Source organism: Branchiostoma floridae, chromosome 6 (assembly GCF_000003815.2).
Source record: "Branchiostoma floridae strain S238N-H82 chromosome 6, Bfl_VNyyK, whole genome shotgun sequence".
Lineage (NCBI taxonomy): Eukaryota > Metazoa > Chordata > Leptocardii > Amphioxiformes > Branchiostomatidae > Branchiostoma > Branchiostoma floridae.
This window is the reverse complement of record NC_049984.1, coordinates 3011869-3026256: the sequence shown is the minus strand read 5'-3', so window position 1 is coordinate 3026256 and position 14388 is coordinate 3011869. Positions and strand designations below refer to the sequence as shown.

The 14388-nt window shown below is 40.0% G+C and overlaps 1 protein-coding gene across 1 annotated transcript in view; it reads left to right on the top strand.

Annotated features, from left to right (window-relative positions):
* The window catches only part of LOC118417456 (protein spire homolog 1-like), an 80726-nt gene that overhangs the window by 61971 nt on the left and 4367 nt on the right, over positions 1-14388 (top strand). Inside the window, exons 9-17 of the mRNA XM_035823021.1 lie at positions 3216-3348; positions 5588-5724; positions 6252-6324; positions 8054-8359; positions 9476-9502; positions 10005-10105; positions 13039-13104; positions 13463-13600; positions 14116-14186. Coding sequence (XP_035678914.1) covers positions 3216-3348; positions 5588-5724; positions 6252-6324; positions 8054-8359; positions 9476-9502; positions 10005-10105; positions 13039-13104; positions 13463-13600; positions 14116-14186 — 1052 coding nt within the window. The remainder of the gene's footprint in view (positions 1-3215; positions 3349-5587; positions 5725-6251; positions 6325-8053; positions 8360-9475; positions 9503-10004; positions 10106-13038; positions 13105-13462; positions 13601-14115; positions 14187-14388) is intronic.

Sequence of the window (14388 nt, the reverse complement as noted above, 5' to 3'; positions counted from 1 at the left end):
AGGCAGATTTAAAATGGCGGCTCTATAGCGGCCTAAATCCGCAAATTTTTAACTTTGAGCGAAGTTTCTGGCGGAAAATTAGGGCTTACCAAAGGCGTTCATCCCCAAAACAGGGTGTACATTTTCTGATATCTTTTTAGTAAAGGGCCTGTAACTTAAGGATCGTTTTGTTTACCCAAAAAATCAAGTTGCGCCGTGCGCAACCTGACTTTCTGAACAACTTGCGCACAGAGAAAACTACTTGCGCGACAGGGGTGGGCAAGTGGTTAATTCGAGCCCTGCATTATTATAATAGCAGATGCAAAGTTTTCTTGTTATGTCCAAGGACTCCATGCCCTCTGCTAACTGCAACATGCCGCCAATAAAATCATTACTGATAAATGCAAAACATGCCAGCTAGAGTACATGTTAGAGGTATCACTGACAGTGAATTTAGCTAACGCATACATGGAACCGAACCTAACACTACATATAACACAAAACACTTAATACTGGAACTCTAGAAAAAAAAGCTAGCTGTGCTTCTATTCACTTCTATGGCCAAAGCAAAATGCTAATGCAGCTCTTTATACTTACAAGCTAATGCCACAGCCAAACACTTAACTAAAGAACAGTCAGCTATATAGCAGTGCTTTTATTCTCCTATCTTGCCCAAGCAATTTGCAATGCTTATTAACATGACGTGGCTATATACTCAGCTAATTGCACAATCAAATTCAAGCAGCATTAATCAGTTGACTAATACATTATTACGTTGTTACTTATACATATTTTGCATAAAAACAAGCACAAGCACCACTCCAAGTTCAAGCCACAAGCTTTTACAAATTCTGCTTACTGAAACCTCAATCCAAAGTCAGCCATCCTTATTTAGTTTTACTTCGCAGACATTTTTCCTTCCGTCCACCGCTTGCCAGTTTAAAAAAAAAACACGCTGGCTTGGCTTAAACAACGTCACCTGCAAAATTAAAGCTCTAACTTTTCAAATCTTTGAATTCCGGAAATCTTACTTCTGTCTTTCTGTTGTCTCTCTGACACGCTCAGGCACACGTCTGGAGATACCTTGAGGTACACACCTTTAAGACTCTGCGTCCTTCTTGTAATAACATCTTCTGTCTGTCTTATGTTTGTGAACTTACAACCATCTGGAAGAAAACTCACAAAATTCAGAAACGTCCTACAAGACATCTAACACTGACAATGTTTCTCCCTATTGGACAGTATCACAAAGAATCATTCTTATAACAATACCCTAGGTCCTATAAGTTAATACAATCATGTACGTGTATGTGTCCTATCAGATTTCTTTTCTTTTCTTTGCTCCAAGGACACTGCTTTCGATATCCTGTATGTTTTGTGTAAAGTTGGTGATTTTTCTTGTTGTCACCATTAAGTGTTTTTAAACACTTAAAAGTGTTAGTGTTATAAGCATACCAGTATGTTACATTCCATACTTGGTTATTGCACATGTCCCCACGCATCACTTATTTGCTAGGGTCTCTCAAATCTCCAGCTCCTGTCATCAATACCAAAGCAATGAGTGGTGTATGGGGTGCAAATTCTCTTCTGTTTTCTTTATGTATGCCCCTGTTACTGAGTGTTAGGCAAGTGTGAAAAGTAACTGATGATTAGTGCAGACTTCAAAATCCTGTGTAAAACCTTGTAGTTTAGTGCTTAAAGCAAACAAGAATGGTTTGTGTTTTGTTGTGAAGGCCATTATAGAGTTAGTTAGTGACATGCAAAAGGCCAATACTGGCATCTGTAGGTACACATTGACCTTATACGCCCAGGAACAAGGCAAACAGAAATGGCAGACTTCACCCTCTTCACACCAGAAAGACACACTCAGTCAGATGCGCAGACAGTCAAATCAGTATACAGTAATGCTAGTTCATCTTAATTCTCAGGGTATCCTTTATAACTGTTGTTGATAAAAACATGGTATTTCTGGATAATATTAAGTCGACCAACGGTGGTTTCATTAGTACAATGAGTGGAAAATTTTGTGATCAGAAGCCACCGTACAACGGATATAGGTTACTCCTGTGAATAAAGGTGATCTAGCATTATACAGCAACATATTTATGACAACACAACTATGAATTGCAGCTGAGGATTTAGAAGGCCTATTCATATTACAATGTACAACACTTAACTCTAGCTAGTAACTAAATTGTTCAGGAAACCCGTGGCCTCCAATTTCTCTTGCTAATGGGCTAGCCCAGTCAACTTAACGTGCACACTACAAGAGCAAACTGTAGCTCCAGAAATGGCAACAGTCAACTGTGTATGGGACTCTTAAAGTAACATGCAGGGTTGATCCAAAACCCAAACAATGTCATACAACAAATGTACATGTACATGTCTAATTTTTACTAATTTTCAAGATATGTTATAATATTGGTATTCTTTTATACAGCAAACAAACATCAAATCAGACAACATACTATAACACTCAGCCAGGCAGGGAGTAGTAAGAAATGACAGCTTAGTTACATGACCATAGTATGATCACTTCTGGTCCGTCCCTCTGTACACAACATCAAATTACAGTGTCAGATTCCCAACTGCAGAACATTTTCACCCCCACTACCAGCCTAGCTCCTACAGTGGAAGGTTTATCAAGAGTTTTCCTGGTCGTGTCCATGTATAAGCTTTTACATCCAGGTAATAAGATAATTTTATGCAAGATTACTTAAGCAACTGGATAGAGATTTTGGTAGTGGTCAGAACTTTCAGGTAGCATCAAGTACTTTTCTTCCTGGTTGTGTTGAAGCTGGAACATCCAGGTACTACATATACTGGTAAGACATGCAAGATTATTTACAATAAGCAGCTTGGTAGATTTTGGAAATTGTCAGACCTTTCAAATAGCATCCATTGCTTTTTGTCAGTGTCAGTGATGCCAAGCAAGATGTGTTGATTTCCTACTAGAAGGTTAAAAGAACCAACAGCTGTAGTTACCCGAGTACCTGGATAGATTTGGGAAAAGGTCAGACATTTCAGGTAGCATCCATTACTTTTCATCAGTGACATTACGAGCAAGATACAGTCAGTAAGTAACGTTGTTAATATTCCTGATTGTGTTGAAGCTTAGACTTCCTGCAGGCCATTTTAGGTACATGTAGCATTCACTACTTTTCATCACTGACACCAAGCAAGATAATTTCTGTCAGTCTATAACTGTAGTTGAATTGGTTGTGTTGTTTTTCTAGGCTAAGAACCGCCAGCTGAAGCCCGCGCCGCCCGAAGAAAAGACGCTCCACGAACGCATCATGGATGAGATCAAGGAACTGCCGAAGCTCAAGCCTGTCAGCAGAAGGAACCAGCTGGTCAAGAGTCAGACAAGTCAGTATACAACATTTGATTGATTTGGTCTAATTTTCATTTGTCTGTGTAAAGACAAGGACTTTTTTCTGTCTCTCTCATTGTTTGGGAGCCCTTGTTGCTAATTCTCCTTGTAAATCTGACATTTATGAAGACACGTTTTCATCAATTTTATGTAGTGAATTTCAGATTTTTAGGACGGAAATTTTTGTTGGTCCCAACAAGCAAATTTCTGGGGGGTTGGGCCCTAGTAAAGACATGTACAGCCAGGCATTCTTAACAAACCAACTGGGTACAGGCACAAAACGTAGATACTACAATAATTATATTAATGTCTTTTAAGTATAATATACAGAGCATTGAGTCATTTTTTATTTGGTTGTGGGCAGGTATAAAAATTAAGATCAGGAAAGGAAATCATCAAAATGAAGTCGAAAACAGTCCTCATTTGTAGATTGTTTATTGTTCCAGTCGGAATATAAAAACGAATATCACAGAATAAATTAAAGCATATATTCTCCTTGACCAGGATTAAAGCTTCCGTTCCCCGAGATTCAGGTTTTCTTTTCAAATGGTGAGTTTTTCACCTGGATATTATAGCCATATATGGTGGCAATGGTCACGGGAATGGTGACAAGTCCATGCTTGGTGATAAAAGGGTTCAAAGGGTTGAGGTTAACAGCCAGAGCCATGCATAAAACCTCTGCTTGGACTGGGTATGCAAAGACAAATATTTCAGAAATTTTTTTCAACTTCGGTGGCTGAGGTATTAAAGAAAGTAGATGCTTAATATATATATATATAGATACTTACCTATACCAAAATTGACAATACATTTATAGATAACTCATATGGACATTAATTTACGTACAAGTGTGAACGAGCCCAAAGCAAGCACTGAATGGGCTAGTTCTAAAGGTTGCATACCATCTCCTCAGGGTTATTCAGGCTTTTCAAATAATTTGTTTTTTTTTCAATATATCAGATATAGCTAGCCTGGGTATCATCCTTCATACTATTATGCTGGCTGAATCTTTTCATTTGCTAACCAAGAGGATTGGTTAGATTGAGCCAGCAATTACTTTTTGGATGGCAACCGTGCTACAAAATAGAAGAGCTCAGGCCAATCTCTTATGTACTGCGGAATATACAATTTCTTTTTTTTTCATGTCTGAATTTGATATTGTACTGCTATTTGTAGTTCATTTGTAGAAGTGTTTTTTGTCAATTGAAACATTTTTACATTGGTTTGTTTTCATTTTGTAATTCATTTCATTCTTGTATCTTCTGTTGTGTGTTCACTCTGTAAACCCTTCTACGTCCTCTTCACCGGTTTTGTTTACCAAACCATCGTCACCCTCTACATGGTAAGCCTGGTTTCTCTCATACCAAATGTTAATCTCCAAGCAGATCCTACAATGGCATAAGATAGTACCAAACTGGGCAAGGAGTGTAGTCACCCAAAAGGTGTACATTTGCCATGTAGAGGAGCAAAATATAAGCCGGCTTCACTCCTCTGCCAGCTTCTGATACTATCTTATGCTACTGTAGGATCTGCTTGGAGATTAACCGAATGTACCAAGGCATACAGGATGTGCTGGGCCTTATGCTTCTAATCTGTGTACTCTGCATATTGCAAAATGATGGGGTTTAGACTTTCACTTTGAACCTGCTAAAGCTGAAAATGCTAAATGTTCTGTGTCATGCACAGCTGAAGCCTGGCATGTATAGCGTGTTCCTTTCAACCTGGTGATCCCACTCAAACTCTAAAAGCTTTCTTCTGTTTATACCGATAGTTCACTGTAGGCATGTTGGCACTGCGTGCATGTAACACGGTAAATTTTTGGTTTTGCACGTGACTGGAACTGTAACAGTTATATATATAATTGTTACTTCTTATTGGTTGGGCCAACTTCTCTCTTTGACAGCCAGGAGCTGAATTGTGAGGAGTTCAAGCTTTACAAACTGCATGACAAACTATTACTGTGACTATTTTGTTGGACAAACCTAACACGTGTCTTCCTTTCCATCGCAGTTGACATTGTGCGGGTGAAAACTGCTCTAGAGCATGCAATATGTAACAGTGAATTTTTGGTTTTGCATGTGACTGGATGATTCTTATTTGTTATTGGGTAAGCTGACTACTCTCTCTGACTACCAGGGCTGAATTGTGACTTCAAGCTTGACAAACTGCATGACAAACTATTGCTGTGACTATTTTGTAATAAAAACTTAACACGTGTCTTCCCTCCCATCACAGTCGACATCGTGCGGGTAAAAACTGCGTTAGAACAAGAAGAAGAGGAGGCAGAAGAGGGTGACGAAAACGACGGGTCGCCCACGCCGAAGAAGAAAATCTTGAAAGCCCCAGATTTCAAATTCAACTGGGATTCAGAGGTAGGTTGAAACAGTTTCCATAAAAATGTTGGTTGGCGAGCAGTTTTCGTTATTGGGTTCTAGGTGGTTAGTCTTTCCCCTTAACTGATGGCATTTTTTGTTAATCTCCAAGCAGATCCTACGGAAGCATAAGATAGTCTCAAAAGCTGCCAGAGGAGTGAAGCTGGCCTAGGAGTGTGTTTTGCTACCGGAGTGGCTGATGACTCCCTTTGACCAGCTGTATTCCTTAGCCAGCTTTGATACTATCTTATGCCATTGGTAAATCTGCCTAGAGATAATATGTTTTTGTAGCTGTTCTTTTCTGAACAACATTGGGTCATGTTTTGCTTATGAAATGTGCTGTACATATATATCGAAGTGTTCCAGACTGGGCTTGGGTAGTCACATGAGACATCGTAACCCACTTGCAGCAACTGAGGCTGGCCTGACAAGAACTTCAGTACTAGGCCACGAGCAAATGCCGATGATCATGATGATATATCGAATGTACATAAACTCACGCATGTTCTTCTGCCTTGCCTCTATAGGAGGAAACAGACTCTGAGAAAGAAAACGAAGATTTCTCCGGGTACGACGATGTTAACCCCAAAAGAAGAAAAGGTGAGATGAACTTCTGATTCAGCATCTATAGACCACCTTTCCTTCATCACTCTCTCTACCTGTCTCACTGTACCTCATAGTCTCACTTGAGGGGGTATCTAACTGGACTGTGGTACGTTGGGGGCGTCACTGCATTCTGATTTGAATTTGTGTTACATCTTTGAAGGTTGGACATCCAGGTAATAAAATACACCAAAAGCAGTAACTGTTACTCAAGCAACGGGATACGATTTTGGACACGGCGTGATGGTTCAGATGGTATCCACTACCTTTCGTCAGTGGCGTTGAGGAATGCTGGTTGAACAGCAAGTTTCATACCCCAAATTTGTGTCAACCTTGACTTCATAATGGAAATATCATGCAAAAGGTACAAATATGATTAAGAAGACAACAAAACACACAAAGCCCAATATATATAAAAGATTTGTTTTTTATCGATGAAATTTGTTGAGCGTTCTGTAAAATTGTACGTGCCACCAACGTACCACAGCTTCAGTGAGCTATCCCCTTTACATTCATGATAAACATTTCATGAACTGAATCTCTGCATGCACACCAGACACCACGAAAGATTGTATCATAATGTCAAACTTGTTGTCCGCTTACTTACAACATCATAATGATCATGAAGACGCATCCTTGCCACAGTTACAAGCCTTGGGATGGTCCATGATTCTAGTTCTAGCTATAGCCACAACAGAGTGGGAACATTTCAAACCCATCATGCTGTAACTGAACAAAAGGAAGTATTCCGGCCAGTACTACGATGCTCAGCTAAAACTGATAGAAAAACTGTTAGAGTTAGTCTAAAGTTCAGTGTTTGTGATGTTTATGCTACCTTCCCCGAGAACCTTTTTCACTTCTTTCATTCCATAATGTGTTGTTTTGTTGTTTGTGTGCTTTTGTTTCAGTAAGCAAAGAGTGAAACTCATACCATTATTGAACACTGATATTAACTGAAAACTGTACTGGTGTTGGTGATGGGCGATTTTAACATTTACTTCTTCGAAAATTAACTCAGTTTTCGAGATTTACGTAGAGGTTTGGTGATTGGGAAATAAGGAAACTATGATAATCACTCTTTTTGCATGATCCAGTTTATTTTCTGCTTAGGTGGCATCAGGGTTCTAGCCAGCATCCGTCCTTTCGTCCTTTGACGGAATTTTGACACTGTGGACGGACATTCAAACATTTTGCCCATTCCGTCCTCTATGATGGACAAAAAAATTGGCATGCATTGTAAAGATATAAAATGAACCAAGCTGGGTCTACCAGCAATATTTGCCCCTCAAAATAGAAGAAATTGCGTTTCAGAGGGTCTAGATTTCAAAATTTTTTCGGGAGCATGTCCTAGGATCGTCGCACCTTCAACAGAATTTCCAATTAAAATGCAGGGTATGGAAAAAAAATTTCAGGCTTTATGTAACAACTTAAAAACTTTATATCTGTGCACAAAATAAAGCGCTTACCAACAAGCTTTTGATCAGTCCTTTAATCCCTCTCAAGTTGAAAAGACCTAAAACCTATTACTCTATTACTAATAAGTAAGTTACGAAAGTCACAAAACCTAAGTTATTTTGTGCATGGATATAAAGTCTTAAAGTTGTAACATGATGTTGACTACCATCACAAATGAACTTACATTCAGAAATTTCAGGCTGGCTAGAACACTGGGCAGCAGTATCATGGTGTACATTATGTTCATTTTCTCACTCATCTACCCCGCTAGAGCCCGATTTCGGTGACTTTGACCCCGGCCTCCCCGTGCCCGTAGACTCGGTGGTGCGGTACACGCGCTCCGCGGGCGTGTGGGATTGGTTACGGGCCTCGCTCTCTGACTGGGTGGTGTCGCTTCTCGATGCAGGGTTCCAAACGCTCGAGCAGATCTGCGCCTACCTCTTCCCAGGTGCAGGACGGGGGCTTTCCAGGCTGCTCGCGGCCGTTAAGGGCTTGGGTACTATCCGCGACGCACAAACGCAGGCCACTGCCCCCTCCTACGCCTACCCCGATCTACCTTTTGATGAAGAAGCACTAGGTTTTTTTCCCTCAGGCCACACCAATTTAGTTTGTTGGTTCTCGGATTTTTGAAAAAATGAAAAAAAATATGCTCAACTGGAAAACATCATGGTTAAAGAACAAAGCCAGAGGACCAGATTTATGCCTTGGTGCACTCCGTTTTATGCAGTCACAATACAGTCATATTGTTTTCCTCCCTGCCCTATGCTTTTATTATGACCGCTTGCTACATTCTTATTAAATTTCTAAAAATCTGAGAACCAAGGAAATCAATTGGCGTGGCCTTGCTCTGCACTTTTTTTCTGATTTACTCAAATTTATTTTTCCCTTGATCAGTTCATGCTTTGCTCTTCATGTTTTTACCTCAATGTGTCTTTAAAGATTTTTGCTTTTTTTAAAGAATCGTTCTCTGATTTCGTAGCTATCTTTACCGGGTAGTTGCTTTCCCTGTGCAAGCTGCTCAGTAGATGAGTACTACCCAAGCCCTAATGACCGTTACCAGGTCTGCCATAGCTCATTCAATCTACAACTACACATTCCCTGCAATTTTCCTGGATTACATCCAATTTCGCTCGAGCCATAAACCACTCATTCCGTGCCGGCGACATATCAGTCAGGCTAAAGCAATATGGCAGCCCTGTTAGTAGGTTCAGGCCTAGAAAGCCCTAACGTTGCTTTCTCATTATCTCCTGACCATACTAATAGAGTGACGTTGACTAATATACAGTGCAAATTGGGTGCGTACGTTAACCATTGACTATATCATGTAGGGTTAGGCGCACAACAATGAGGTCATTGTTCGATGGGCCATGGCATTTGTGAATGAACTGTTGGGCCGCATCGTATTAGATCACTGATTGTGCACGGCTCATGCCTTCTGTAATGTGATTGTTAGCTTGCCTGGAATGATTAAATCGGTTTGCCTTAGTTTAGTTTTCTCTGCATGGCTCAGTTGATGTTGATTTTTTTAATCTATTGTGTTTGTAAAACTTCAAATTAGAAGCAAACAATTTACTTCGATCTTACTTCTGATTCATCGTCTTTGAATTTTACCTAAGTGTTCAGTATGAATTCCTGTTGTTCTGTTTCTGTTATTTGTTTGTTGACGTTGTTTTATGGTGGTTTGACTCTCCAGTTCTACCGGGGCAGACGGTCGACGAAGGTAAGACATTTATGTTTCGGTAAGGCCATACCAATTTAATTTGTTGGTTCTCGGATTTTTTACAAATAGATAAGAAATACTCTACTGGAAAATATTATAAAAACAAAGCCAGAGGACCAGGTTTATGCAGCACTCAGTTTTATGTAGTGAGTACAGTCACATCCTAGTTTTCCTTGCTGCCCTATGCCTATATTATGTCCGCTTGCTACATTCTTCATATAGTAAGGTTCTTTAGGCACAACCAGGGAGTACTTACTTCCAACGTTTCAATGTCTGTCAGAAATCAGGGTAAAATGACTGGAAACCATTGCTACATTCTTATTTCTAAAAATCCGAGAACCAATGAATTCAACTGGCGTGGCCCTAAACGTTTTCGTTTTTTGTGTTATCAGTTGGACTTACGTTGTTTTTCCCACTTTTCGTTTCCCCCCGCACCCGTCGTCAGAGTTCCATGTAGTCGAGCAGCTTGGCTCCATGGGATTGCTCTCTCCGTTTTCCACAGTGACAGACCTGATGTTGGATCCCAGCACGCAGCAGAGGCCTCGCCGGAACAGCCTCGGGTCGGAGACTCCGACGCAGGAGATCGCAACGCAGAGCCACAGGGTGAGGTTTAGTGGCATGGTGGGTGGGCCGTACTACCGGTACATAGACCCAGAGGAGGCGAAACATGTAGGAACTGGTTTTGTTGTCCGACTTTGCTGCCACCGCAGAGGACCTGCTCAGGGGACTTTCCATATCAAATATTTTCAGTCTTATCGAAAAACGAAAAGGCTTTTTTTGTGCTTGTTGGACGTTTTTAAAGTAACTGACAGGTAGCAGGAGAAACTCAAAAGTTACTCAAGCAACTGGGTAAGTTTAGAAAATGGTCAGACCCTAAATCATAACAAGAAAGAGCTTTAAAGTTTTTGAGCCTGAAAATGATAAATTGTGGTAAGTCATATGAAAGTAGTCAGTCACATGAAGACGTGGGAGAATCATTGCAAAAAATGGCTTAGGTTTTTAGAATTTGTCCTGCGCATAAATGATTGGAAAAGACGTCTCCTGAAAAAGTGGGTAACTGTTGGTGATTGTATGGAAATTTAATATATTTTTGTACTTTATGATAATGTACAGCTATCCTAGAACTTCAGTAACTATGTAGTCATTTATGAACTTTCATCATTAATTGTGTCCACAAGGATTGTGTATGACAAAAAATACCAGAAAAAGGAAAGAATGCAAAATGCATCATTTATCATTTTAGGCTGCTAGCATTCTCATTAAGAAACTTAAGTTTCGTTTAGTTTGATATGGAAAAGTCCACTGGTACCAGTCCTCTACCTCAGGGGAGTGTTTATTTTCTGTTGAAGGACAGGAAAACTTGGTGGCAGCACAAACCATAATGTACTATGGAAATGTCAGGAGCTGGTAATCCTTGAATCTTTATTACTAACCCCCTTACGTTTAACAAGGAAAAGGTAGCTGGAAAATGAACACTTCCTTTGCAGCGTCCTTGCCTATGACTGCATTCAACCCTCGAGCTTTGGCTTGCTAAGCTCCCAGCAGTCGTAACTTGATGCAACTGCTTCTACTGTATTTGCAGCACGTCGCATAGTAGACCGATCCCCTCTGTCCAAAACGGTAAAGTAATCACAATAAGAAATTGGCTGCATGTACAGTCAAATCTGCCTATTATAAGAAGACCACCTGGGGGATGGATAGAATCTGGTTTCTGTCACTCATAGACAGGGTTCTTGCTTGAGTTAATGGAGAAAATTATCAAGAGGACCACCAAAAAGTGGTCACTTAGACCTCACCAGGTGGTCCATATGTAGAGGTGGTCAGTAGAACAGGTTTGACTGTTCAAGAAATTTGTGCAGTTCTGTGTTCTTGTTATGCATTTTTTTTTTTTGAGATAGTCCAGGACTGTGGGATTGGTCTATTGTGTTTGAGGCTTCCTTCCCTTTGAGCTGCTCTCTCTCATCTTAGCACCCCTGTTTTGGAAGTGGAAGAGTCTTCTCTCGGGAGAATGTTAGCACACTTTGGGTGATACCACTTGCAAACTGGGTGTTTAAGGTAGATGGAGCATTCAAGAAGGGAGAGGGAATTATGCGGTAAATATTTGGTAGGATCTGCTGGCAGGCTTTCTATGCTGCAAGCCACTTTTCCCCACATCTGCAACAGCAGTGCTTTCATGGCAGCTAGCTTGTCATGTGATGACGTCTGTACTTGTCTGTGGATGAATCTATTCTGCACTGTCGCACTGCTGAGACTTGCTATTAAATATGTTAATGGATGATAAAGATACCAGACAATTATCCCAAAGTGAGACGTTTTTGATTTGACGTATAAGACTATATAGAGCTCCTCCAATACTGCAAGTGCAAGTTCGCGGGGATGTAATTTTGTGGTAGCAGGAACATGGAGTGTTTGCCGCATTTTTATTTCACCACGAAAGTTTCTGCATTTGCAGTTACTGTAGTAGATGGCTCTATATGTCAGAAAAGGTTTTGAAATGTGAAAGTTTAACCAGCACAGAAAAAAGCCTTCCATGGAGGTAGGTACTAGTTTTATTGCTTAGTGGTTTACTGGTAACATAGTCTGGTGATTGGTTCAGAACATCCAAAGGAGTCTATCACAAGGCATTCTGCTCTTTCCAACACTGTTCAACACATACCTGGAAAAGATAACCACAATGAAACGAAAACTGAACAAGGAAGTCTTGGGTTTGACAGCTTTTTTTTTTAATTGGCCATGTGTTACGGTTATTGGGATCAGCAAAAACTATCATGAAGGGAACCGACAAGGAGGAAGAAAGAGAAAATGGAAAAGATGGGAGGATAATATTTATGGACAAACATTGCCACTAAGTGAAACATCAAGATAACAGAAAAGCAAGAAGGATGGAGAGGAAACTGTGAGATCTTCTGTGGTGGAAAAAACGGTCATGACAAATAATGTACTATAATTGGATATATAGATGAGATGAGTCGATGTGAGAGGTTTTCTGCTCAAAAAAACAGAGTAGTGCTGAGTACCTTTGACATTTGGGACTGATAATTATTCCAGTATTTCATTACTTGGGTGTATTAGAAAGGGCACAAAAGGTCAGTGAGGGAAAAGGGAACAAGGCATAGATAATGAATAGTGGTGAGTCCTGTAGTTGCAGATGTGACTGATTTTTTCTGTATCAATGAGAATAAGGCAATCAGAGATGGCAGACTGTACTTCCTACCCCATACTGCTGTGGAATCCAGAATAATGATGCTACACCTATTTCCACAGAGTTTTAAATCTATTGCTACTTGAACTACTATCTCAATGCTTTGACATCTTTTCCATATGCAGTGGGAAATGAATTGTCCTACCTTTTCATAACACCTCTACTACATGATTGTACTACCACTACTTTCATAGATAATGTTAAACGGGTTGGTCAACTTAAGCAAGAATGTTGTCTTTTTCGGTTGGTAACGATTTGTGAAAAGCTTGGAAAAGTTCTGCAGATTACTAGAAATGATTTACTACATGTATAGTTGACCATAATGTGTCCACAGGAGGCTTGGAAGAACCCTGTGAAAACCATGATGTTTAAAGCCACCACAAACAGTTCTGCTTTTGCAGTATAGAGCCAGTGTGGTATAGAGGTAGAAGTTTAGTAGGTTGGTGATTGACAATGTTGTGTCCACAGAAGGCTTAGAAGAGCTCCATGCTGTGTCACTGAGAGTTGCTATTAAAACCACCACAAACATTTCTACATTAAATTTTACAGTGTAGAGCCAGTGTGGTATAGAGGTGGAAGTTTATAGGCTGATGATTGAAATTGTTGTGTCCACAAAAGGCATGGAAGAGCCCCATGCTGTGTCATCTTCACTATTAAAACCAACACAAACATTTCTACATTAAATTTTACAATACGGAGCTAGTGTGGTATAGATGTAAAAGTTTGTAGGTTGATGATTGACAACGTTGTGTCCACAGGAGGCTTGGAAGAACCCCGTCCAGTGTCTGTCCCTGACCATCGAAGAAGTGATGCACATCCGGGAGGTGCTGGTGTCAGCTGAGCTGGAGAACCTACAGGGCAGGAGGGAGATCTACCTGCTGCTCAAGAAGGGAAAGGTAGGGGGCGCTTTTACAGTTGTCTTGAAACCTGAAATTGAAAGTGGAAAAAAATGTCTCGTTTTGAAGTCAACTGTTTTCCAATAAGATCAGTTTTGACAATGCGAGGACAAGCAAAGTTGAAGAGTAAATTTCCTCATCTCAGCATATAAGTGTGATCAGGCAAACTTGTCTTGCAATTTAACTTCTAACATTGCCTGTCTTTCTTCTTATTACTCTTCAATAGTAAGACCTGTGGCTTTTTTCTTCACCCACAGTCTACCTTCTCTCTCTTTGCTTTACGTTTGTTTTGAAAGTGTGCAAATAAATGAATATTCATGTCAATGTCAAATCTTAAGCAATTACAGAAACATTGGAAGTTGCAGACCAAGCTGGTCTCTGGAACATCACAAGGGCAACTGAGTTGCCACGTCCTAAGTTACCACTTAAGAGCCAATTTAGGGATTTGAACGCAGATCCAACAATCACCAGAAAGTATTACAGATGTCTTATTCTCACTTTCTTTTGTCTTGCAGATCTGTTTCTCCTGTAGATCTAAAAGATTTTCCATCTTCAACTGGTCATATACCTGCAAGTTCTGTAAAAGGTGTGTATGGTTTGTTGGTAGAATTTCTCCTTAAAACTGCAGACGATTGAAGCTTCCACACAAATTTGGAAATCAGAGGAACATGTTGAACATGTCGATTTTGTATGTGCCTGATTATGAATTATTGATAAATAAATATAGTATATTATTGTTTTGCATTTTTGCAAAGTTAAAAACTTTTTTCTAATTGTCTTCTCTTTTT